A 27,521-nucleotide genomic window follows, 5' to 3' on the forward strand; every position below is an offset into this window, starting at 1 on the left:
TTCATGCTGTGAACCCGTGCCCTGGCTTGCTTCTGTCTTCAAAGAACGTGGTTCCCTGCCTTACTTGCTGATTTTACAAAGAGCTTTCCTTTCCTGCCTTCCTCCTTTTACTTTTTGTTTCTCCTTTTTTATTTTTAATGATACCATGTTGTTGTGCTCTCCAGCTAATTAATTTTATTTCTCAGTTTTCTAAAATCCATTACCAGTTTACCACATTTATTTCTTGTATAGAGTTAGCAATACAAGCAGCTGTTTTCCTTCTGTGCTTCAGATAGTGATCTGTAAAGAAGTTTGTTTGTTCCCATTGCCTTCAGTGTCCTTTAGAGGCACATTTTCATACTAAAGAGCAGCCTGAACCTAATGAGGCCTTTCAGTTTAGTTACGTTCATCTGTGTCCTATTTCAAATTGCAGTGGGCCAAATAATTCGCAGCAAGGCTACAAGAAAACAATGTAGTTAATTGAGAAGTCTTTTCATCTTTTTTTTTTCTCATTTACTGAAAAAAAACAAATACAGGGGTATAACATGCTCCTATATAATTAACACAATTGATGAGAATCTCAGATTTTTAGTTATCAGTTGTAAATTCCTCCACAACTGCAGCTGCTAGATTCAAATATTGGAGTAGGGGAGATAAAAGAATCCCTTGATCTCGGTGACAAAGTGACTCTTGAGTAAATGAAGAACTCTTAGAAAAATCAGGAAAGCAATCATCTGTTTCATTCTCTGGTGTGAAATAACATTTCATAACACCTAAGTGTTTATTTGAAGGTGTTTCTAATTAGCCTGATAATGCCACAAACACATACAGTACAATGTAAGCAGTAATAGTTAATGCAAAATTGCAAGGACTAAAAGACACATCACAGAGGGCTGCTAAGTGAAGGCTTAATAAAGAAAATGTTTATATATTAATATTTTAGTTGTAAAGCCAGTTGCAAGGAGTTGCATACAACACAAAAGACAGTGCTTTGAATTTGCATATCTTGCTCTTCTGCATTTATTTCTATACATGTCTAGTTGAACACAATATCATCATATACAATTTTACATTTTAAAGCTGTACAATAACATTGCCCATTTTCAGACAGCTTTTTTGGCAGAATATTTGTGTGTTTTCATTGCTGACTTTGCAGCACGTTTCCTTAGTTTGAGAAAGCCCATTCAAATTTTCCTTTAATGCCATAAAGTTTACAGGCTATGTTCAAAATACAATACACTTCTAAGAGTGTGGTTAAAATCAGGGCTTTAATTTATTAAAAATTCATAAAGATTTAAAATCAGAAGGCTAGATTCTCAGAGGAATATAAATTATACTTGTTTTTATTTAAATTTAGCTATAGTGGTTTATCAAATTGAGAATCTGGCCTTTCCAATATAACATTAAGATAAACCTTGCGGTTAAGAATTATTTCTTCAAAGGCAGCAGCTCCCTTCAGAGGATAGTAATAATACTGAAGTTTACATATTCACTTTCTATAACTTGTTCACAGAACAGAATGAAAAGCCATTCCAGAAAAGCAGACTGAATAATAAAATCTAATTATTCTAAATTGAGGTATATTTATATAATACAGTTCTTTCTGTAGGTCTGTACTTGAAGGAGTAGTGTGAAATGCAATCTAAGTAAACTTACATTACTACCACTTTGCTCTGCTAGAGTTCAATTCTGCACTGTCTCCAAGCACATAAAAGCAGCCATGTGAATTACATTTTTAACTGCTGGCTTTAAATAAGAGTTTCAGCCTAATATGGCTGGCCACCTTTTTAGTGAGTTTCAAGGCATTCCAAATTTTGAATATTTTTCAGTGGTTTACTTCGGAACTGCTGATTATGTAAACTATTACTCCTGTTCTTAAAACTATCTGAATTCTTCAATGACATTAAACTTTCTGGTGAATGGTGAATCAGTCCCTTTCTTAAATTAGTATTGCCACACTGTTCAGATTGGCAAATACTAAAAGGGAACTTTTGTGTGAGGATAAAAAACACCAGTTGGTTATGGTTAATTTATTTTGATTAACAAAATTTGGAAGAAATACTCTCTGTAACAGTTCCTTTATGGGCATAGCTTTCATTTACTTACTAAATCAGAGTGATGTTTTTGTAAGTGATTTCTGTAAGTGATTTGATATTCCCTATTCTCTCTACTGGGTATGTACCTCACTCCCACTCAAATAAAACATTTTCATGTAGGAAAATAGGCTGAAGAATCAGGGATTTTATCACCTTTAAATTTTTCCCTGTATATCTTAACTAGGTGGTTTGGAACAGGGGTAAGATACAAACAAACCTGATAACAAAACAAAGAGGCAAGAGTAAACTGCCTCGTGTACCTTTTGTTACAAAGGGGTGTTTTAGCACAAAGGCTGTGTGAGCATTGTTACATTCCTTAAAGTTTTGGTCACAGAATCTACTGAACTTTTAACCCTGGTTGATAATTGAGTACAAATGGGATGCATTCAGATGCAGCAGCAACAACTGCTTATTAATGGGCTTTTTTTTTTCAGGATCAAAACTTGTTTGTCCCCTGAGCCAGGGTGTCCATTTGTTAGTTTTACTTTGCTGTAAAGAGTACTAGTAGGAGAATATGCAAAATAATTGTTCTAACCTCTTGTGAAGAAAAAAGTGAAGAATATACATAATATGTCTGAAGGCAAATGAGGTCTACAAAAATAAGCATTGACTGCTTCACCAGTGAGGTTAACAGTAACACATCTTCAGCCTTGTGTAAGAGTACTTTGGAATTTCACATCTTAGGAAAAGAACTATTATCCTGTCCAATAAATAACTATGGAAATGTACAAAGTAAGGAATAATTATGTACAGCATTGATAAAACAACCACCATATTGGCTTAATGAAATATAACAGCAGATATTAACTTTCTTCAGTGTAATGTCTTAAAATTAGTAATAACTAGTTCTGCTAGGATCTTAACTTACACAATTGCACAGTTCCCTTTCTTTGGATTATTTCTTTAGGCCACAGACCACTTCCATTCTTCATCTGATGAAAATATGTCATTCCAGACTGTATAAGACTTTACATCATCTGGATCCTTGCTGCTGTGCAGGTATTTCAGCCTGCCAGAAATACAGCTTCATCAGAGTCCTTGCCACTGTCTTCACTAGGCAAGCAGCCACCCCCACTTGGGGATCTACAGCTTAAGTCCTCCACGCCAGACTCCTGGTCACTGTTGGCAGAGAGGTCAGGATCAGAGCTTTTCAGGTTGTCTTGTGTCAAAATTAGGGCGGAATCTTCATCCCCTTGCGAAGGGCTCCGGGATGGGAATGATTTCAGATCATTGCTATACTCCTGAGGAGTGTTAGCTAAGCTGTTGTTGGAAGTATACACTCCAAACTGTTTGTTTCGGTCTTGCTGCTTACTCTTGACTTTATTATTACCTGACTGTGATTTCTGAAGACTTGACAATCTCTGAAATAAAGGAAATAGGATTTATCATGTGGACACATTTAGGGTCCAGAAATCCTCTTATATGTCCTTGCTTTTTTTCTTTTTAAATAAACTTCTAGAGCCCAACCCACCCTTTAAGACTGACTATTTGCATTTATGGAGTATGAGAAGTGCACAATTTGTCACACACCAATGCTGAATTACAGCATTCTTCTGAGCTACAATTTCCTCTGAGTTACAGAAGGATTAAACTTATTTTCAGTAGTACTTGTGCGTCAACACAGGTAAAACTTTATCCTTAAAGAAAGAAAGTCCACATTTGTGTCTTCAAAGCAAAACATTCACAATAATTTAACTGAGAACAAAGATGATGGCTGAACATCCTCCTTCCAGCAAAGGATGTAGTGTGGAAGGGACTCTGCAGCATATGGAGCTGGGTTTCATTTATCATCAGTTACCAAGTCTGCCATATCAAGCTCAGCTGTTCATTACCTCTTGTAAGACTTCCAGCTCTTCTTCCAGCTGCTGAGTTTCTTCCTTCACTGCCATCAGATAATCAGTAACTGACTGTCGAGGATGCAGCCCCTTTTCAAAGCGGTTGTACATACCACTCCAGAACCTGGAATTGATAGCAAGGTCAAGAGTTTTCCCATTTGGTGAAGTAGCCTCATAGGACTTAAATGTACACTTTATTTTTTCTTTTTTCTTTCCCCAGACACATACTGTCCTAAATGATCTATCCGTGCTTATTCATCATTAGAGTGCATACACGTAAGTTCATAGACTGTTTAGCAAGGTTCATGGTTCATTTGCATTTCCTCCATCCTGATGGTGCAACTCATAGGCAGGTGGACATAAGCAGCTCAAACTAATTCTGATAGACAATAGAAAGGTGAGTGTAGTTTAGGTCACAACTTAAAAAGGTTCACTGAATGCAAAAATTTGCAGGGTCTTCTTCTGGTATTATTTTCTTGCTCTACACTGTGGGCTTTAGTGCAATGATACCTATAAAATAGCCAGCGGTAAAGACAGTTTTTCATATTTGTAATTCTCAACTGTTGCTCAACTTCCCACAAACTCAACTTTGAAATTCTGTGTTACTCTGGTGCTCCTCCTGCCTTGCTGGCAATAGGGCCACAGGCAGGCCCTGAGTGTGTAACCAGTTCACCAGACAGGTTAAGCAGCCAAGCCCTGCTGTCTGGCAGCTGTCTGGCCAAGGAGCTGACAGATATTTTTGGAGCACGTGCATGCTGCTTGGTGGCTTATTATTCCTATCCCAATGGTATACTATTTAAATCACATTCCCCCTTATCATCTGATAGCTCAAGCTTGGAAATCTTTACGCACCCAAGTAATTAGATTAAAATCAACAGGATTACTTATCCACTGGAGGATCTGCTGTATCAGTAATTCTTTTATAAATCCCACTATCCCAAAGAATATGATTAATGACTATTTTTAAATTGCTTTAAAGTGCATGTGACCTGGTATAGTAGACATGAAAGAATTTAATTTCTTTCGTCATTTAGGATTTTTATTGACTTTTTAACAGGTGCTATTACTTGCAACTGGAAAACAACTATCACTTTTACTTAAATGACAATTTTAATGCATTTCTATTCAAGTTCTCCCAAAGTGTGTTAAGACTAATGGCACAATTAATTAACTCAGAATGTCAATAGTAACATTTCTAAAGTGATGGTATTTTGTTATATTTTGAAAAAATACCAGGAAAAACTTAACTTCATTTTGCCTGATGTAACAACATAGGGAAAGTGTGGGGTTTTTTTACAAAATACTTGTTTTAGCAATGAAATAATATGATTTCTTGAAAAGATTCTTTTTACTTTTAACACCAATTGATCCAAACTAACATCACAAAACCTTGGAATGGAAGAAGTTAAAGCAATTGTAAATTTAGAAACAACAGATGACAACAGGACTGAAAGAGGCATTTCTCAGTGGAAGAAGTGAGTAACCTTGAAATTAGGACACACAACTATCAATATAGCTTTAATCTTAATCTTCTTTTCAGACTAATACTCTGCTGTGGAATGGTGCAGAGGTGTTGGCTGACTGTGAGCACACAAGGAACAGACATACTGCATCTGAGACTGAATTTATTCTCTATAAATGGCCTTAATAGAAAAAGAAATACTTATACACAAAGGCATTATGTTCTGTACTAACCCATGCTGTATTTCCCAGCAGCAAGTGATGCTACCTACTTGTACAAGAAGTTGCATGGAGCGATCTGTGGGTGCAGGGTCCCTTGGGTTTGACTGTGGTCTGACCTGTATAAAGGATTCAGGTAATCAGCACGATTTTTCCATAAGTGAGCCCACAACGAGTATGTTCGTTCTTTGATCCTGAAAAAGAATACATTAAATAAAAATATATTAAAGCCTCTATTACAATTCAGAGATAGCTAAAGCTTAGATGCAGCATTCTTGTCCTCCATACTTCCAATCAGCTTCCTTAACAGAATTAGACTTCAGTTACAAGCATAGAGAAACAGAGACCCAAATTCCCTTGTTGGTCACTAGAAGCAAAATCTAAACCATTTCCCATAAAGCAAAAACAGGTAGAGCAAATAGGTGGAGAGACTGGTTCCTTAGTGAGGTGAGAGGATAATTTCCATAAAGTCAGCTTTCAGACTGATCTCTGCACCAAAGGGATCCCTGCATTTAAAAGCACTCCTATCCCACTGAGCTGCAATTTCTTGCATACACAGTTAGGTCTTGGGATGTGGTGATCTGTGAAGGTTTTGATTTTAAATGGATGTTCACTGTGGCTGCCCTGCATTTGAGCAGTGAAAGGGACCAAATGGCAGCAGCCAGAAGTAACCAGCACCTCCTCTCATTGCTACTGCTGACATTATCAGGCTGCTTGAGAAAAGCAATGGGTACCATCATGTATCAAGGACCCAGGGCCCTGAGAAGCAGATACACACATAAGCACTGCCAGAAATGATGATGCTGTCTTTGTTTGGACCTCAGGGCAGGTAGCTTAACTCATAATTGCTCTGGGGCTGGTCAGCAGAAGGACAGCCTGCTGTCTCAGTCCTAGGGAGAGCTACCAGACAAAAAGGCTATTCATAAGGAAGTACCTAAGAAAGCAGGACTAAAATGCCCTGACATGAGATCCAAAGACAGGTTAAAACACAGAGGAGCAGTAATTCTTAAACTGAGAACTTAACTAGAGTTACTGTTATTTCATACTGGAGTTGCAGGGCCAGCTTGCCTTGTATTTTGTCAGGGCTGCAGTAAAGGCAGGCCCACATGCCTGAAGGCTTAATGCTCTTGTCAATTTTCACTAATCCCTGTCATGCACACCATGGATTATGCTCCCAGCAAAGCTACACTGCAGAGGATCAACTTTTTTTGGTATTAATCTGTGTTGCCAGAAAACAGGCATCCTGTGCATTATGAAACACATACATGCAAACTGGAGAATGTCTAACTGCTCACTACCAGCCACAGACCCCATGCATAAATATGCTACTAAAGAAAACATTTTCATACTTCAGCTCTCTTCTCTCCTTCTGGCTGTTACACAGGAAATTCCCAAACTGGCAAGAATAGATGTGATGCTGTATGTGGATGAGGAATCTTTCATTGAATTCAAAGGCACAAGGAAACTGTTCCATTAACTGCCAAACACATTCAATGAACTGATCAATAACAGGTGATATCTCCTTTGGATCTCCATCTAAGTTGCCATACCTGAAACAAGACAAGATACATCCAATTATAACCTGAATTTCTGTAAGAAAACTTAATTAACTCTAAACCTCTAAACCTCTCTACTAGAGTGGTACATCATAGGCATTCATTTCTAAAGTCTGAACTACTACCATACTTTTACTTAGAAAAATTATGCAAGAATCATGAAGTAGAGGCAGAATTACAAAAAAAAATAAAAAGCCTCTTTTATTTGGTGTCTTGTTATATTACAGCTGCAAAAAGCTGGCTGCTGCATAGCCATGTTTTAATGCTATCAGTATAAATTGTACCCTGATAAGTTATCAGAAGAATGACTTAATGACAAAAGTGTTTTTTAAGACAGTTTCTTAATAGTAGATTATTCTCCAAACCAGAAAACTGAGCATGAGAGCTACCTGCTCTCATTATAACCTCAGCAGAAAACAGGTTAAAGCTGCCATCTCTTGGTGAAATTTCTAGGAAGTGGGAAATGTATACACGCTACTGTGGCTGTCAAGTGAACTTGAAACTTTCTGTGTATAAAAAAGCCTCTTGGAACCACTTGCAATGAAGAAAAGGAGATTGAAAATAAAATACACATAGAAGTAAAAGGTATTTTGTAAGTCTACATAACAGGAAGAAGCAATCAGTTTCAATCAGTTATTCTCCTGGGAGGGGTGGGGTGTATGTGCTTTGTATTTACACATGGCAACAGAGTAGAATTTTATAAACATCTAAAATTGAAACTTTTATTACCATCAAAGAAAATACAGCAATATTGCACAGCAAACCAAAGCTATCAGTGGTTACTGCATTTCATAATACCTTTTTGTCACTGATAATCATAACTGACAGTATTATATTAACTGTAGTAATTCCTATGGCATTACACAAGTGCTGTGAAGATGCACAGATTTTCTGAGTTTTGTTTGTTTTTTAAACTATAAAAAATTTATATTCAAATCAAGCAATATAATGTAATTAAACCTCAATATAAAAATTGCATTTTTAATTTTTACAGAAAATAGAAGTCATGAAAGAAAGGAAATGTGAAAATGTACCCATGTTTAAATATATTAAGTCTTCAAACATTTTCATTATATTATAGCATTTACATTGGATCAATGTTCAAAATAACTTGTTCAAATAAATTACTTTCCACTTTGCCTGACATTTCTGAGCAGATCTTTCTGGGTTTTTTAGAACAGACTGTAACAGGAAGAGAAAGAATATTTTATGCAATAGATAACTCACAGACATGCCTAAGATTAAGTACTGCCATGGAAGATGCAGAAGTCCCTTTGGTGAACAGCAACTTATGTGGGGGGCCTTGGCACTCCTAGGAGATCTGATGGAGTCCAAAGGGATTTTGCAAGCCAAATACACACTACTCACATGGACCTCTCAATGCTCATAGCAGCTGCAAGACCAGCACACAGGATTCCCCTTGGTAGTTTTGGAGTGCATATGTAGAAATATGTCACTGACTTTTCCAGGCAGCTAAATTATATAGTTGGAGAAAAGGGTATGGCAGTTTCCTGGGGAATTCTGTTGCTGTGTTTTGAAAGACAGCAATGAAGAAGAGCTGGAGTGGCAGCAGATACAGACTACATAAACATATACATATAGAGAGAGGAAAACCTTAGCATTGCCTTACCTGTGGTTAAATTTGTGGCCAAAGGAAACCCAGTCTTTTTCAATTAACACCTATAATGAGAATATTGCAGTCAACATTGTGGACTGGAGCTGACATGTTGAAGCAGGCAGTAGGGTGGTGTAAACAAGAAGTGTTGGAATCCCAGTTAATTCTTAGAATGATCAGAAAAGTGTCGAGCAAGAACAATGTGAGCAAGCAATATTAGAATACTAAATAATTTGCAGAATTGGCAGAAAAATAATGAGCACTGCTTGCCAGATCAGGAAAATAGTATTCTTCATGGATGCAGAGAGTGCCAGTATTTCAGCACAACTTCAAATATCTTGTTTCACTGCTTTCTAAAATAGAACTTATAAATGTCTCAAACATGTTTTTAACATGTGACCAGTAACTTGATAACCACTTCTAGATGCTTTACTACTGCTGATTGACCTGGGAAAGGAACAGATTTTCCAATAGAGCTTCTCACTGCAATCTAATGTCTAGAAAAGCCACACTTCTGACACTCAAAATTAAAATGTTCAGTGCAAATGAATACAAATTCTTGCTTTCACAAAAGCTCTTTGGGCTGTGAGAAAGTCTCTTGGTTAAGGTTAGAAAAAACCCCAAAAACATAGGTGACAAACTGATCCCCACCTTGAAAAATGTTTCATAGAGAAACTGGGAGACTTTAATATGAACATATAGAAGCCTTCCCTCCTTAAAAAAACCAAAACAAACCAAATGGTATATTTAAGGACAGTTTATTTCCTATTTAAAACAAAGATATTATTTTGAAGTGATGCCATACTACTTCATTTACTCTGCAAAAGAACCCGCTTACCATGAATCCCTTCATAGTTCTGTAATATGGATCCAACAGAAGGCTTGCTACAGAGCAAACCTGGGCTGTCCTATCCCAGCCATCAGAGCAGTGAACAAGCACACTCACACCTTCCTCAGCCACAGCCTAAGGATACAGAAAAAGTCAGAAAGTTCACAAGCAGGGAGGAAAACAATGGTAAGAGAGAAACAGTGAGACAAGAGCCGTAGAGAGTATTTGGGAGCTTGGAAAGCTCATTCATTTTCTACTTCACCACAGAGCTCTTAAATAAAGTTGAGTGTTATTTGTCTCATTTGAAAATCAGTGTTATTACTCTAGTTTGAAAAGTTTTAATTCACCTCAGGCCATGCAATATGGTGGTTGAGAATTACCAGTGTATGCTCCGCTACAGGAAGATGTGGGATTCATTGCAGTTAAAACACATCAATCTGTCAGAGCAGACAACTACCTGCAGCAGATTCAGATGCTCCAACATCTCATGCCACTTACATGCCACTAAAAGCATAGCCATACTTGCAATCTGGCTCTTAATTTTTCATCTGGATGGTAACATCATTAAGGGCAATGTCTGTTTCCAATGCCATCACTAGCCGGGGCATTATCCAGCACACTGCATTGCACTGGTGACATGCTGTAAAGGCTTCTGGGGAAGCCTGTGGCAGTGGGAAACTTCCATGTTTAATTAGCAAGATTTTATCAATATCTCTAATGTAATAACTGGGGAGAGAGGATTTTATACATAAACACATAAAGAAGAAATTGTACTGAATTCTCCAGAGTGTTGCATTATTTTTAGAACTTGAGGGTTGGCAGTTTTTTTTCATTTTAAGGGTTTTAGCCTTTATAATTTTTAAAGAGAATTGAAATTAGGAAGTAAAAAATAAAATAGGTTAGGAAAAATGCTGTTAGGAAAAAAAAACATTTAGGTTAATTTTGGGCTTAATAGGGAATGAGGAATAATAATAAATTATCTATGTTTATCTCAAGAGACAAAAATAAAACCCCTGTGGGCAGAAGACTGAGAACTGAGAACCGTACAAATAAGAATGGGTCAAAATGTATGTCTGAGAAGGCAGTAGGCTAGCAAACATATACACAAAGGATAATAAGACTAGCCACTGGGGAAAAACTGGCAAAGCTAATGGAAATTACCTTATTTCTATGAGCTAATAAAAAGTAGTAGGTCTGGTAGTAATAATACATGTATTTATTGCACAGTTGCTGTTCAGGTAAGAAACTACAGTTACCTACTGAGCAGAAAGAAGCAATACAAGAGAAACAAGCAGTTAGTGAGGAGGGAAAGCCATGAAGTTTTATCCATAAAGCTGTGAGCAGTAAGTCACGTGAATAAAATGGCCAATAAGAAATTGTAACCGAAAGGCAGAGCACAAGGTAGGGGGTATCAAAATTAAAGCTACTCCTGGCAGATTACAAATGTCTACATTACTTTGGGGGGGAGTAGGGGAAATAACTTCTTATTAAAGCCAAAACTGTTTTCTGGAAGAATTCTCTAAAAGTAGAAAGTTGCTAGAGAGTTTGGCCATGGTAATACACAGGAGTTGGTTCAAGAGCTGAAATTGGTTGGTTGCCTGATAACTCAGAGGGGATAACACAGTACTATATATCGTGTACAATATAAGGTATTATATATTTTATATAGCTATTTGTATATATTACAACTACCACTTCCACAAAGAAAATGTCCAGAAATGAGTGGAGGAGGCAAGGCAAATAGGGAAAAAAACAGTAACAATCACTGCTGGGGAGTAAAGTAAGGACATTCAAATGTTTGGCATAACAAGACACAGGCTAGTAGAGGCTTCGGTACAAAAGAACACAAGATTTTGTTTACTATTTTAGAAAAATGTTGACACAACAGCACCTAAAAATCATCTTTCCTCATACACAAAAGCCCATCTTGTATTGGGCTTTTTTCAGGTATAACATCACTGAAGAGATAATAGAAGCTACCCATAAGCAGAGAATTTGGTCCTCATTATCTGTACCTGCTTACTCCAAGTTTTGTTCTCAGTTTACACACTTTACCTTGGCAATGAAAATGCCAGCATCCATAATGGCTTTGATGTGCTTCAGCCAGCCTGAATTTTCTAGGCCCCACAGAAAGTCGCTCATTGAAGGTGATTTTAGCTCACAAACTGCAAAGTAAGATACATTTTAAATGCATAGTAATTAAGAGTCCCTAAAGCTTCACAGACTGTTCAGCCTTGGAGTTACCTCTTCTTCAGTTATCCACTGTGTAAAACACATATCTTTTGAAAAGATGGACCAAAATCTCTGTCAAATTTAACCTTTGAGGAACACATATATTTGAGAAATGCGGCTGAGTTAAATTTCACCCAATATGTTGATTTAATTTAAAAATAGTAGCTGTCATAAAGCCTATTGCAAACAAATCCAAATCCATCCTTCTGTGAACAATGTATTTTCCAAGATTATGGTGGGAGTGAAGTTTTCAAACCCCTGGGAGGAGTTCATGTATTTGATGATGAGGGCTTGGAAACAGAAAGCATTTGATTTCTGCTGTTGGACAGGTAGACAGACACCTAAATGGTTCCATTGCCTCCTACTTCCAACATCACCACAGATGATGGTGGTTGAGTTAAAGTGGTTCACTCCACAGTTCTCCATCCCTGAATTACACCTTATTAAAGCTTCACTTGGAGTCAAAAAGTATTCTGATGGTGAGGATAAAACATAATCCATCAAGGAAAATATTTTCCTGAAAATCTTCCAAAATCTAAGGCACATTTGAAAAAAAAAAATTGCTCAGTTTTTACTCTAAGTTCCTATTCTTCTGTATCCAAGTATCTATTTTTTTAATAATAAAGAGTTTGTGGCATCAGAAGAAGAAAAGCAATCAGTATCTAAATAAGGTACCTCAATCCAATAAAACACATACTGAATGAAATTTGGTGCAATCTATTTTCAATACTTAGATGCTAAAATCCCCCTATAAATAGACTGTATCTTTATTTTGATCCATGTAGATTTATACTGTCTTTTAAAGAAAAAATATATTAGCCAGTGAAATTAATTTTCAGAGTACGGTGAAAAACACCATGCCTTTTACTGAGTTAATGTATGTTCTGTCAATTACTAATGTCTTAGTAAGTCTCTTGTAGTCTGGAAATCTTAAAAGACTCAGTTATTTATGGCCATTATGGCCCCTGGCATAGCTTTATTTTCCTTCAGTGTAATTGAAATTTAATTTTACAAGCCAAAGACAGAGTTTATACCATATCTAACTATCTGACCGTCCTAACTCCATTTAGTTCAGAAGAAAAATGGCCTAATGTGTCTATACAAAGTCTTGCAATGTTTATATGCAAGGCCCCTTCCAGATGGTTATTTTTAAAGTAATTTTTGAAGGATATTTTTTAAAGATGCAGAGATAGCAGCACTGAAAGCAAACAGCTTTTCACATGATTAATGTTTCTGTGCAGATGGAAGCATGACCAATTAGTGGCTGAATACTGGCTGAAGCTGCCGTCTCTATTTACAAAAGCCCAAGGTAAGGCTGAAACTGTGCTTTGCTCATTCCCACTCCCGAACTGGAGTCAATATTTACTGACCACTTCACTGAGTAAAGTTCATACTGTCCTAAATGCATACACTGTAAATTTCACATGACTTTGGTTACTGATATGGACCTTAATACTGAGTTCAATTAAAAGGCTTATCCTAAAGGGAAAGAGCATTTCCATCTCGGCAGAAAAGGTACCAAAATTCTTTGAGAAATATGGCCTGCTTCATCCACAGTGCATGCACAGGAAAATCAAGATCCAATGGGCAGACCTCTGAGAATTTCAGCAGTGCTCTGAAGTCTCAGAATGGGAGGAATAAAAAGGGCACATGTTGGAAACTGCCTCTCCCACCAGCAAAGTACCAGAGCGGCATGCTGGAATAGGACCAGAGGGGTATGCTGGACTGCTCCCCCCATTCCTGGCACGACAGCCATAAGTAGAGGAAGGAATAGTTACTGTGGGCCAAACCCACTGGGTTTCTCACTGCCTGATCTGTCACAGAAGTCCAAGGACCAGATGGCTGCTCCTACATCAGCAAGTGCTGCTCCTGGTATGAGGGGAGGAGAAGCTCATATTTGCTGTTTAAATACAGACAGGGAGCATCTGGGACCACCTCAGTGCACAACACACGGGAGTCGGGTCTCAGCTGGCCCCTGGATGTGCAGCACAGCTCACCCCATCCCAAATGTCAAGCAGCAGTCTCAGGCAGACCTTGGATCTTTATCGAGAAAAGTCCCTGTGTAATGTCCTTCTAATGTTAAAAATTGGAAATTATTTTAAATCCTAGATTGAAAATAATCTGCAGTCTGGCATGTGAAGATCCTCTTCACTTCTGCTTAGCACCAGTAAATTGAATGAAACTGGCCTTGCATTTCAGCAACACATCTAACTATATCTTGATGTCCTCTTTTCATGCTGTATACTTTCAAGCAACATACAGCTCACATGAAACTAAAATCAGTTTTCATCAGTCTCATTTGTCTTTTCAAAGGGTTTTATGCACCTTGTAAAATCTTACCACAGATCATGAGCAGCAGACCCATTCTGTAAAGAGTAGTGTGATGTTTTACTTAGGATTCACATAGGTACAGTGATATTGCTTGCTATCTTATTTATGTATTCTTTTTATTATTTATATATTTAATATTTATATTTATAATAGATCATTAATTGATAATTATTGATCTACTATTGAGGTATTAATTTATAAAAATCTAAAGCCATATTTAATATGTTTTATCTTCATCATTGACAGACTTTTTTAGTTCTAGGTCTCTTTGTATGCTCAAGTCAGGTAAAAGGTTACCAGAAAAACAGATTAAGAGACACATACAAATGGAAAAAGATAAAAATTACATAGCATCTTACATAAGTAAAGTCCTAGTACACTGAAGGTTATTAAATTTTTCTTTTAAAAATAACTTAATTTCTCTGATTTTTAATCTTATCAGTCAAGTTGCTACATGAGAGATTTCAACACAGGGAATACAAAACCCAGTAAAAAAGCAGATGCTTTAACCATATGGCTTATTTGAAAATAGATGCTAAGAATTTGTGCCCTCCAAGCAGCCTGAAGTGTTAAATGCATTAGAAGTTACCTTGCTACATGCAAGTTTGGGCCCTGGGCCAGTTCCATGAACTTTTGGCTCAAAAATTATACACAGCACTGTCCGAGCAGCCAGACTGTTGTTTGCTATTTTAACTTTGATAGTCTGGAGTTGAACAAATAAAGGGACCTGTTTACTCACCCAGTCTCTCTCCTAGCCAAACAAGACTTCCTAGTGAACAAAAAAACCTTTCTGTTTTCCCACCTGAGACCCCAAGACCAAGAAAACTCTCATGAAGAGATGTTTTACAAGCATCACACTTTAATGTTGGTTTCCATAAAATGCTCTAATTTGAAAATAGACCATGCCTTCCCTACCATGGAGAATTTAAGCCCTTCTTAGATTTCAAATTTACATTTGCATGCACTCATGGGAGACAGATGAAGAGTAAAAGAGTATGGGCAGAGCATCAAGTAAAGAATAAGAAAGATGAAGCTGATCCAGGAGGTGATAGAAGTTGTTGTTGATGTACACGAAGTAAATATTGAGGCATGGTGGAGTGAGCACTATTTCCTAAATGCTTGTTAAAAATCAACAGACCATTGAGGCTGAAGCATGGCCTATTTATCCTTGCTCTTTTCCCAGAAAACCTCTAAATAGTTATGTACTGCAAATATGAAATGGCAGAACAGCTTTGCTGGTTTAAATACTGCTAATATTTATGAGGCATTAATTCCCATGGGATATTGAAGGTGATGAATTGTTACACCCATTGACTGTAAATTTCACAACTAGACCTGATGTGATATGTTCTATGCAGGGCATGAATAAGCTTCTGTTAAAATTCACAGTCTAGAATGTATGACTATCTTATATGAAAATCACACCATAGTTTTTCTGAGCTTTAAAAAAAAAAAAATCAATCTATATTTTCCACTCCTCTTGAAGTCAGCAATAAGGGATTTTTTTCATTTCCCCATCAAAATGTAAATTTCATTAAAAGAGAGCAGTAGGGTGTACAAAATTAAAATTAATTTTGTCATTAAATGATATATGGATTTCAGCCAGGAAACAAGGTGTTTTCACAATTAAGAAATCACCAACCAGTATGTGCCATGATTCTCCATTGCACAAGTCCCATTAGCCAGCAGGCACCTGCATGCAGCTGCAATAGATAAAGATTACTTTCCACACTCTTTTTCACTGCTGCTGATTTCAGAGCAGTTATTCTGATTTCTTTGACAGAAGGATCAATTCTTTTCCTCTAATTTCCAATTAAGTTTCCAATTAATATTACCTTCAAGCATTTTCTGCAGACTATTTCTCATAACATGGATGTTCTCAATGCCTATGAATTGAAACTTGATGTTGGAGTAGTTGTCTTCATTTTCATATCCCTTCCCTGCTGCTCTGTTTGCCATTGCGTTGAGCTGAAAAACATAGGGAAAATTGGATGAAAACCAGTAGCAGAATCTTTTCAAAACAAACCTTGTGGTCTACAGCAGTAAATCAGGGTGCTTTGAGTCAGTCACAAATAGGAAGCATTTGCCAGAGTGCCAACACAAGGGACTATCAATGGGAATCTGAGTCTCTGATATCCCTATTTCACACTGTAAGTGAAACTTCTTAGTGAGGTTAAACACAAAACCCGCACAGCTTAGGCAGGATTCCTCCGAAAGAGCATAAAGGTTTTGATTTTAAAGGGCAGCTTTGATTTTGTGTTGGAGCAGCATTACGTTTGCTAGCAGAACGTACCCAGGAGGTGGCAGTGTCCCATCTGCCGTGCCACTGGTTCACAGCATGCACACACTGCAGCCTTGCCCACCTTACTGCATTTTACTGCCCAAATCATCCAGAAGCTGATACAGCTCACTTCTTTGAAGCTTGCAATAACGAAAAGGGAGCTAGAGTAGCTTTTCCTAATTTTCTAGTAACTTGGGTCTTGTTAAGTAAGACTACAAAATATTTGAATGGACAATATTACCACAAATATTTTCATCTGCAATGCACTGCTATCAAAGGAGCTGCTCTGCTTCAGGAAAAATACTTTCAGCTGGAAGTTGAAGTTTTGTCTTCAAATCTGTTACTTACTTCCTGGCATGGGAAAGTGACTAAATACTTCTTTAGTTTGGTTTTCTCAAGCATAAAACTAAGGGTGTGGTTAATGTTTATTTTCCCCCTTTTTGGAACCCTTGAGTGGGAAGGAAAACTATCTGCCAAGCTCCTTATGCCAAATTTTGATCTTTGAGCTGAAAACTAAAGCTGATAAAAATTAAGTACTTTTACATTTTCTAAGTATTTTTAACTAAATTATTCTTTTATTAAGTACCTATCTACTTTTTCCTAAATTTCCTATAGCAAAATCTCACTGTGGAATGGAAAGAAATTGTCTTTTTGCATAAAGTCCATGCTTTTCTGTGAAATTCATGCTCTAGTGCTGGGGGACCTTCAAACTTTCCAAGAAATATGAAGGCTCTGAGATTGACAAAGCAGCTCAAGTGGCAGAGCCTCTATGCCTCCAAGCACAACTAACAGCTTCTTCTCAGTAAAGATTTTAGAAAGAAATAATTCAGGATATAGACTTCATGAGGCATCAGTTGGACAAAAGGTGACTCATCTTCATTCCAGTGAGAGCCAATGCTCATGAAAAAGTAAAAAGTCTGTCTTAGGCATTGCCTAGGGGACAAGAGGCTGTGCGGAGAACTCTGTCTCCAGTTTATTTCCCAATAGTGCCGGCAGTACTATTGATTCACTGCTTCTGTGGTCACATCTGAAACTCACAATAATATATTTCAGTGCTTAGCTAATGGCATCATGAACTATACAAGAATGTCTCTTTTTCTGACCTTTTCCACCCCAAACACACATACTCCCAATATTAAATTTTAATCTGGAGCCAATACACACAACTGGGGATTGGTTGTCTGATGCTGTCTTCTCTTCAACCAAGATGAACAAGCCCAGTGTTTTTTACATTATATGTCAAAATAGGTTTCCAAGGACCAAACCTGATCTCTTAACTTTCAAAGGAAAGCGCTGTAAAGTTACATTTGTGCACCACCATTAGGAATTCAAATATCACAAGAATTTCATGACACAACAGAAGGAACCACACTCTGGGTAGGAACCTGGGCAAAAATCCAACACTTTTGATTTATATGAATCTTGGACAAAAGTTCTTTTAATTTGTAGTATGCAAAAAAACTCCATTCTTGTCTATCAACCAGCAGTCTGCTGATGTTTTGACTATCAATGGACAATAAAAAAAAAGATATGTGAACAGCATGTCAGTTAAGGACAGAGTCCTCTGTGTGACTTGCTACAAAGATATAAATTATCTGCTGAATCCTAATCTTTCTCTTTTGAAGTTGACATCAGTATTCTTGTATAAACAAAATGAGGCAGTCTCTCTCTGCAGTAGCCTATAGCTTCAGGAAGAAAGATCTGTACACATGAGTCTCAGCCACCACAAACCCCTGAAACACTAAATGAAAAACATCTATCCTCTAACTAACCTAGTACTCAGCACATAAATACCATTAACTGTTCCTGCAGCAGAGCAATTTTATCACAAATATCTTTCCTTAAAGGACAATCTGAAATAGCACTCTTTGAAAGTAAATAAATAAAAGGTTAAATTTGCAAGGCTTTCTGACACTCATTTATTTTAAATACTGTCAGCTGCCAAACTTTGCAGCTGCCACAATATTTACTAACAAGTTTTCCACATCATCTACCAAAATTCCATCTGTTGCTCTGAAAGTGGTTGTTGTGAAGCTATCTAAATTGTGCATGTCCTTGATTAATCTCAGTGACTATGATGATACAGCCTGTAAAGGTAGAAGACCCCACTTGCAAGATTTCCTAGCATTTTCTTTAATCTGGAGGATAACCAAGCCAAGTTTTGTTATAAAGATTATGGAACGAATGTATTTTAGTGATAAACAGTAAGTCTACATTAGCTTATTTTGTAATTACATAGAGAAATGACAGTGGCTTAAGTAAATTTGTATGTGGTCATCCTGATATATTCAAATGGAGTGGAAACAAAGATTTCTTCCACAGACAAATATTTTGTTTTGAAAATTATCAAGTGCAATGAGGAAAGAGCACTTGGGAATGCTGAATTGAAGGATACATTAACATTCATGATCTTCACAAGGAAATGTTTTTTAAGAGAAATGAGGCAAACAGCTTTTTAGTTGCCTACAGGAATGGAAAACCTTCCACCAGACTTGATATCTTATCTTTACATTTGTTAAAGGTTCCCTGAGGAATACAAGGAACTGCTTCCACTGATACCTATTCATTGCTATATTCCCTACATTTACAAATGCATTATCAGGTGCAGAATTATATCAAGGCTGTATTTGGCATCTGGGATCACAGGAGCTTTGTAGATCTGTCAATTTTTGCTGCACAGAGAGAAGTAGGAATCTTATATACATATTTCATTACATTAAAGCCTTTTCTTAACAAAACAGTTAAGTGGAAACAAACAGTCTTCATCTCCTGACTGGCTCCTGAAGAAGCCATCATTGCTGGAAATATGCTGGCATTCATGTCTAAGTGAGCCTAATTCAGTCTCTGTACTGTCCACAAAGTATGGGCTTTTTTCACTGCACACAGAAAGTGTCTCAAAGTAATTTACCAGAAAAAAAAAAAAAATGAAAGGACAGCTCCTTCCTGTTACTACCTGGTAAAACATTATTAATAACCAAGTCATTAGCAACAAATAGACTGCCTTAAATAGGGAAGAGTACCAACACCATCAGACAGGAAACAAGCTGTAACTATTACTACACATAGAAAACTGCATTAAGCAAGCATTATTTAGGGAGTTAGGTCTGTACTTCATGTCTAATGCCCTTTCTGAAGACAATGGTGCTGATCCTTTCCTAGTGCTCATCATAATTCACTCCCTTCAGGACCATAAGTAAACTGGCAGCATCCTCTGCTTCCCAACAAAAAAAAAAAAAAAAAAAAAAAAAAAAAAAAGGAACTGAAGGTAAAAGTAGTTACCAGATAACACAGCCCTTGGTGTGACTTGGGTCAATGAGACATGCCAAGGCCCTCATTTTCTGGCTACTGCCTCCTATTAGAGCTGTGGGCACTCACACCATTTCCCCACCAATGCTCATGCCTTCAGTCATCAGCCATGCAGGATTCCTGGATCTGCTCCAGCTCTGCCAGGTTTGCCCTTCCTCACTCCATTTCTCATGTTTCTCAGTTTTACTCACCTTGCCCTTGCCCCTCTGTCTTCTGATGTCAGGATAACTAAAGAGCTTCCTTGTTCGTTTTCCTCAAACATTTATTCTCATTTTTTCTTTTTCCCATGCTATAGCTAATCCTATACCTACAAGGGATTCTGTGGAGGTTTGCCTCTTTAGTTTCTTTTCTTCAGAGGCTTTGGTAACTTCAAGAGGAAAGCTGCTGATAGTATAAGAAAGAACATATCCCTGCTCTCACCTCCACATACTGCAGTCAATCTAGTCTTTATCACCTTGAGCTGTTTGCTTGCATGGCAATTTCAACACAAAGGTTTTTTTAGCTCCCAACCTCTTCTGGATTATTATTGAATTTCTATATTTCTCCATAGCATAATTTTTTCCTAGAGTTTTTTTCTTGGCCAGAGGTTTTTAATCAATTATAGATATGGCATCTGATGTCACTATTATTGTATTTCAGATTGTCTCTCAAAATCACCAAAGTGCTGGAGATATTTAAAGGTCTCTTCCATTCCTGTCATCTCAGTGACTTGCCTTTTTTTTAGCCTTATGCAGGGGTCATTGGAATTATCTCACTTCCAGGAAAAATCATTCACGGAGAATTACAGTATAAGTAGTCAGAGGTTTGGAACATTACAAACAATTGCAAATACATCTTATAACAGAAATTATTTTTTGCCAGTCTCATCAGAAATATACTTACTTGATAGCTCCTTTGTGTGTGCAAACAGTTACAATTACACATTATGTATTTTTCTGTATCTTGACATTTTGCTAAGAACAAGAAAAGGGAAACGTTCAGTATAAAGGAGAAAATTCTCCCAGACATAATAAAGTAGTCAAGGTTCCTAGTTAAGATTGCCCTGATAAATCTTCATGTACCTGTGGAGTTACACAGGTGCAACTAAGATCAGAAGTGACTTGTTCAGTCACTTAGGTTGTGTGTCTTCCCTAATGTATTCAGACTCAGTCTTGCTACATGCAAGAAATTTAATGCACTTACTTTGGGCCGAGTGTCAACAACATATAAGAAATCACTTCCTGGATTGGCTTTTCTGATGGCCTGGAGCATCTGTTCATCCTCAAGGCATCGAGCACTAAAGCCAGATAAAGGCTGGCTGCTTCTACATATGGAGGCCTGCAGAAAAACAATCAAAAAACCTTACAGAATTATAAAGTAGAAAATATTTAGCATCCAGAAGCCTTTTCAAAACCATCTCATTAGATGTTTGCATAGATGTACAATTACATGAGAAAGGCAGAAAGGTAAAATTAATCACATGTTAATAAATGCATTATTTTAAGTACATATTAATAAATACATTCTTTTTTAAAAGACAAGGAAGCATTAAAACAATACAATCTCACTGGCTCAAGTCTAGTCTTGAATCCAAATTTTAGAGCTATTTTAAGTTCTGTATCTCCCTAATGTGGAATAACTCCTGAAAGGTGATATCTTGAGGATGAGTACAGCCTTGAAATCATGAGAACATTGATATAATATAAAGAATAGGTCCTTTTGTACTCACACTTACCAGGCACAAGACTGATTACACCCAAAATACACCAGTGCCTGCTTTGCTAAACAGCCTGACAGCAGGAGGCCAGGAAACAAAAATGTATAACGTGCAACCAGATCACCAATGTCGGGGTATTTTTAGCACTGTCTTTGATCCTTTTGGACCTCACTGCACAACAAGTGGGTAAGGCAGCCTGACTCCTGGAGTACTTGTAGTAAGCAGGGCTATCGAAGGAGGCAAGAGAGCTTCACAGACCCATAGAGATCACCTACTTTCCAGATGAAACCAGGAAAGAAGAAACAAAATGTGAAATGGGTAGGCAGGGAGATTTTTTATTTTTGCTAGGCAGAGGACAGCTAGGGGATAATACATGCACTTTCTAAGCACTGAACACAAGCATGAAGAGAATCTGTCTACTGAAGCTCACAACCTGTGCAGGCTGAACTACAGATTATTTATCACTGTGAGAAAGAACATGCTTTTTTCATTCACATCTTTGAATTATCAGTATTTACTCAGTAAAGTATGGGTCTTTAAGAGAGAAACCCAGAATTGTGTGAGACCCTGTTCATATTTTAATGGTTTTGCAAACATGTTCTTGTTATTTAGAGTTTAGTCTTCTGATCAGCACATACTCCAGTGATTTATTACATGCTATTGCATAAGCTGAACAGACAGTTCCAGACTTTGATCTTATCATATTCACACAGACTGTGTAGGATGCAGAGGTGTCACATCACTGGATTTGTCAGGACAAAGGAGTTATGTAAAAGCTCTGTCTATGAAAGACTGAATGAGTGGTATTTGTCTCCTCTGCATGAAGCAGGCTCTTCCCAAACTGCTGTGAAATCTTACCCCTTTCCTGCCCATTACTCTATTTATGGCAACTTGTGGCAACCTTCAAACTCACAAGGAGGTATTTCCTCCAACACTGCTTTTCCTAGCTCTTCAGACTATAAAGGTTCCAGGAGTAAACACAATACTTCAGATCCTGTTACTTTGAACATTAACCTGAACTTCAACCACAGCAGGGAAAACATTCAGGATGAATGTTTTAAATCTTTAAATTTATTTAAAGATTTAAATCTTTTAACTATTTAAATCTATTTAACTATTTAAATCTTCCTATTTTCCACTTCATTGCAAAATTCACAGATCTTAATGGAAGCAATGGTCGGATGAAATTCAGGGGAAAGGGGTAAAAAAAATGTCTCATTCCTTTATTCTGAAGCTGAAATATGTCCCCACCTGCGTGGCAAATGCTAAAGATACCCTGTAACCCCAGACTAGTTCTGTCTGTTGGATGGTCCTGAACTTCTCCCAACACTAGGGAAGACCTCTCAGCTCTGGAGTGCAGCAGGAGTCACACAGATCCTTTGAGATCCTTTGAGAGTACAAAGAGGACACCATTCTCCAAACTGGTAATGACAGCTGATCTAAGGCACTCCCTAAGGGGCTGGAACACAAATGTAAAAACACCCAGTTTGGGCATCCTTCAGTCCAAGGGATTCCTTTCTCATCTCAGCTGCCAGAAACAGAAATGCAAATAATCTAGATACAGGTTTTTATCCAAATAGTTACAGACAAGTGAAACAGTTCCCTGCTCAGCCCTCAGCATGTTTGCTATAGAGAGAAGAAGGTGGAACTCCTTGTTCTTGCAGACAAGGAAAATCTCTTCAGCAAAACCACAATATACTGCTCAGCCAAAATTTTGCAGCTTTTATATCCATCCTTTCTGTGTCTTTTCACAGATGTTTTCTTCAAAAGCTGCTCCTGATTCTCTAACTGATGCAAGTATCATTTCTGAACTCCTTAACTTGCTCTTAGGCTGCCAGACCCAAAACTGCTCTGTTCTCCTCCCAGTCAGCTACTAAGCTGCCTGCTACTGACCTTCACTGCTCTGCCATTCATGTCTCAGGGCCTCTTGTACTACTCCACTTCCTTGTGATACAGGGATAACATATTTTTTATGTTAGCTGGATGATGAAACTGGGTTTAAATGTCTGCATTAAATGTCTATTAACGAACTAACCACACTAAATGGCCTACACTAATAATTTTTTTTAAATTAAATAAACACCAATTTTGTCTTGCAAAACCTTACTAGAAGAATTATGAGGCCAAGGCCAAAATAAGCAAACACTTTGAGGTTACAAATTCACACTTACATTGTTACCCTTGCAGTAGTAGGAAAGAGCTGGGAAACGCCTTCGGCTGCGAAATTTAGAACTCCCCACTATGATGTGTGCAGTTGCAGACTTTGGTACATAGACTTCTGTAGGATAGGAGTCACAGACCTGTGAAAGGAAAGTCTGTTTGTTTAGTCTACAAAGTACAAGTAGCATTAGCCATTTCCACAGCAAAAACAAAATATCAAGGAACTCCAACCTCAGTCTGTTATTATGGTAATATATATCACTGCCATTGCTCAAAACATTATTTTGAAGCTGGAAAGTATTAATCTAACTTGCAAATGGAAAAACTGAAGCAAAAGGGCTGAAGGGCTGTATTTCCAAATGTTAATTCATGTCTTGTTGGGGACAGGTTTAATACACTTTCATCCCAGAAAAGATTTATTGCTACACATAGCAAAGTCGTATTTGCAAACACAGAATTTGGGAGTAGCAGAATTTGGGAGTAAGGATGGGAGTGGGTGAAGTTCTCAAACATTCTGCTGGGAGGGGAAAATAATGGGAGGGGACAACAGAGCCAAATTTTTCAGAAGATTTGATAATTAAAAAAAAAAAGGGACAAAGATAGGCACATGGAGACAAGAAATTAAGCCACATGAAATGAGGTTCCCAAAAGGCAGGCAGGTCTGACAATGCCTACCACTTCTGAGAAACCCAATGAGCCTGCAAAAAAAGCCCCAAATTCCCTCTGAAGACAAGTGAGACCACAGATGGAACCCTGTTTTAAGCCTGTTTCCTGATACTGTCTGTAGCATTCTGACTGGGGTCAGAAGACTATTTAATATCTCCCTTTGACTTTCTGTGATGACTAAATCACTAAGAATAGCCAGGAAGAAACTATTTTCTGAGTCAAGAGATATGTAATGAAGGAGAAAGGAAAAGAAGAGCTTGTGGTTACAGTTGCTGCTGTGGTGAACTGGATTTTACTAATGATGATATTTTTTCTACACTTTATCTTAAAAGAGATCATACATTTTTTTTCCACTCATTTTAACAAAAAGAAAACAAACCCTGATAGCACATTCAGTCTTTTCTGAGAATGTCACAGTCCTTCCTCAACATGGATATGTTCCAGCAACAGTACCAATGGAGTGCCTGGACAACTTCCTTCAAAAATGGCTTGGTTATTGTTTCTCACAATTAATTAATATTAAAAGGTCTTCAATTGTACAAGACTGAATAAGGCAAGACAGCAGGCAGCTAGGAAGATGTATGACCTGTAAGAGGACTGTGAAAATCACTGACAGTCAATCACAGATGCTTCAAAAGGAGTGTGGGAACAGACATGAGGAAAAAATATTGCCAAGCTCACTATCTGGAATTTTTTTTTTTTTCTTAAAATGACTATGTAGTTATTTTACATAGCCCTACATAGCAGGGAAACTCTTATTCACACATATAACCTTAGGTATGACTTAAACTTCTTCCCATGCAGCTGAACTAACATTTAAAACACAGTGAACCTATTTTCTGCGCTTCATTTCCACATCTTTTAAATGAAGACCCATCCTTTCTCTCACTTTCTGTGTGCCATTTTATGTGAAGTAGTAAGTAACTGCACCTTACTACATGTGTGTACAGCACTCAGCATAAACAGATACTGCCAGTAAGCACTATGGTGGTCCTAAGACAGGCTCTGTGACAGAAAAATCACAACTTACTCCGTAGTCTCTATTGACATCACTAATCTGCCAATAATTGTTTGGAACACCCATCCGATTATATTCCTCATTGAGGTCCACAAGCTTCCACCCTTGTTCTCGTTCTTCTTTGTCCAATTTTGGATTGAAGGAGAAGCAATACAGCTCTTCATATTTCACTGGAAAAAAAAAAAAAAAAAAAAGCAAAGAAACAGAAAGGGTAAATGACTTCAGATTGCTTGTCCTGAAATCACACTTCAAAACCAGCAATTGGCATGGACCTTGATGCAGCTTCCTTTCAAAGAGTACATTTTGCTTTACAAAAGCACATATCCTGGTTTATATCTACTGTCAAGAAAACTATGAAAGTACATGCTCTTTTGTTATTTGTATATGTTGAAATGTATGTGCCTTAATAAAGTGCTACTTAAAATATACTGTTCTGCTAGTCTTCAGTAGAATTGTAAAAACTTTTCCCAGCACAAAGACAAAATGTCAGCAATATGCTTTCATCCAAAGTAAACTAAAGTCAGTGCCAGAGTAAGCACTTGTTCTTCAAAAGAATTTGCTATCTAGAGGTAGTTTAGAAGCCCCTTTATTAATGTAACATCTATTCTGTGGCAAAGAAAAAAGATATGAACAATGGATTTTGCAGCACATTCTGCCAAAAAAAACCAAAAAACCTCAGTGGTTGTTGTCCCTAATTAGAAGGTTTCCAATAGATCCAATGAGATCATAGTTTTGTGGACTGCACAATTATTAGTAAATGCATTGAAGATGCACATGATGTAACAGCATAAAAAAAGCATGTGCTACATCAAATATTTTATCATGACCAGAAAGTTGTTTAAGTAGCTATGCCATCTGTCCTCCTTGACCATGTACCATATATGAAAGTTTGCTGATGCTGGAGTTTTTAAACTTTTGTTTATGAGTGTATCTGCATTTAATTAGTGTCTTAATCCTGGTGACCAGTGGCAGCCAGACACCACTGCCATTGAATCCCAGTTGTTCCTGATATGAGTAACTATCCAGCATAGAACTTGAAATTCATGTTCTCATTGATGCTTTAGATACTGCTTCTTCACAAAGGCATAATTCATTCTGTTGTTCAAAGTTCCTTAATACTTTCTGATAAACAGATCCTCAACTTTAGAACTGAAGTAAATCACAAGCTGAGTCCTCTCTGATTTCATAATTCTCTACTGATACACTTGCTGTACAATCAGTAAATTAAATACTACACTCCTTTTCTAATAACATATATCTAATAATCAGAATTTTACTACACTACTGTGTTCTGTACTGAACAGAACTTACAGCTATAAAAATAATAAATCACCCCCCCATAATAATAAGGCTCCCATCTTTTTCCATAGAAAGTCTTTACTTTTATTTTGATTATGTCTTCTAAAGGTCTCATGTAAATTAGGTTTTGCCTTTTTAAATGCCATTGAATTGATTGTATCCACACACACACAAAAGTATGAACAGAAAGAAAGAAAACTTAATGTTAACTCTGTCAGGAACATACTGAAAATCAATGAAGTCTTGAGTAGAGAAAAAAAAAGGGAATGATTTCCACATTTTCCAGCAGTTTAAACTCCTTCTTGTAGTCTCTAATTTCAAATTTCTGGCATGACACAGATTAGGAGGACAGTCAGGTTTATTTCTCACATGTTAACCTAAACTTTTAGCACAATCCATAAATCCAACCTGAGCTTTTGGTAACAATCTGAGCTCCTTTTTCCACTGCTTTGTTGTCAGAAGCATCTGGATTTTCTTTCCAAGGGACCTGCTCTTCACAGGCACAAGGAAAGCCTTTAAAAATCTACCTGTGTATCCAGGTTATTTATGACTGAAGTCTGCCTCAACATAATAAGTATTATCACATGATGGCATCTGCACATAAGAACAAAAATGTTCAAGTATTAGTAGTCAGTGCCTTAAAGGTCAGTTACCACATCTTTGCCAGTACTTACAAGAACTTTCCCAATCTTTCAGTAATTTTGCCATAAACATCTGCAATCCTGCTATTAAACATGTAGTATCTTATGATCAGCTTGTTTTACAAAATGACTTAATTAAGAAAAAAGGGCCAAATTCAGCTGACTTGTCCTTATTAAAATTATAGCAAAAAAAAAAAAAAATTAAGCATAACCTTCACCTTTAACATAACTAGGACATCAGATAGCATAGAACATGCTGAGCCAGTATACAACATGAACCTCTCTTAGGAATAAATGAACA

General features: G+C 37.2%; 1 protein-coding gene across 4 annotated transcripts in view; it reads right to left on the reverse strand.

Annotated features, from left to right (window-relative positions):
• Positions 1-712: 712 nt before the first annotated feature.
• The window catches only part of MTMR7 (myotubularin related protein 7), a 41,331-nt gene continuing 14,522 nt past the window's right edge, over positions 713-27,521 (reverse strand). For 3 of the 4 annotated variants that reach the window (XM_021535712.4, XM_085578682.1, XM_077782848.2), the window contains exons 4-14: positions 25,293-25,450; positions 23,608-23,736; positions 20,923-21,057; positions 15,989-16,121; positions 11,646-11,755; positions 9,600-9,725; positions 8,777-8,826; positions 6,940-7,140; positions 5,644-5,784; positions 3,908-4,034; positions 713-3,436 (exon numbers count right to left, since the gene is read on the reverse strand). In XM_021535712.4, coding sequence (XP_021391387.1) covers positions 3,080-3,436; positions 3,908-4,034; positions 5,644-5,784; positions 6,940-7,140; positions 8,777-8,826; positions 9,600-9,725; positions 11,646-11,755; positions 15,989-16,121; positions 20,923-21,057; positions 23,608-23,736; positions 25,293-25,450 — 1,667 coding nt within the window. In that variant the 3' untranslated portion in view covers positions 713-3,079. The remainder of the gene's footprint in view (positions 3,437-3,907; positions 4,035-5,643; positions 5,785-6,939; positions 7,141-8,776; positions 8,827-9,599; positions 9,726-11,645; positions 11,756-15,988; positions 16,122-20,922; positions 21,058-23,607; positions 23,737-25,292; positions 25,451-27,521) is intronic. The other variant, XM_085578683.1, reaches the window with a different exon arrangement.

The sequence above is a fragment of the Lonchura striata genome, chromosome 4 (assembly GCF_050655825.1).
Source record: "Lonchura striata isolate lonStrDom1 chromosome 4, ASM5065582v1, whole genome shotgun sequence".
Classification (NCBI taxonomy): Eukaryota; Metazoa; Chordata; class Aves; order Passeriformes; family Estrildidae; genus Lonchura; species Lonchura striata.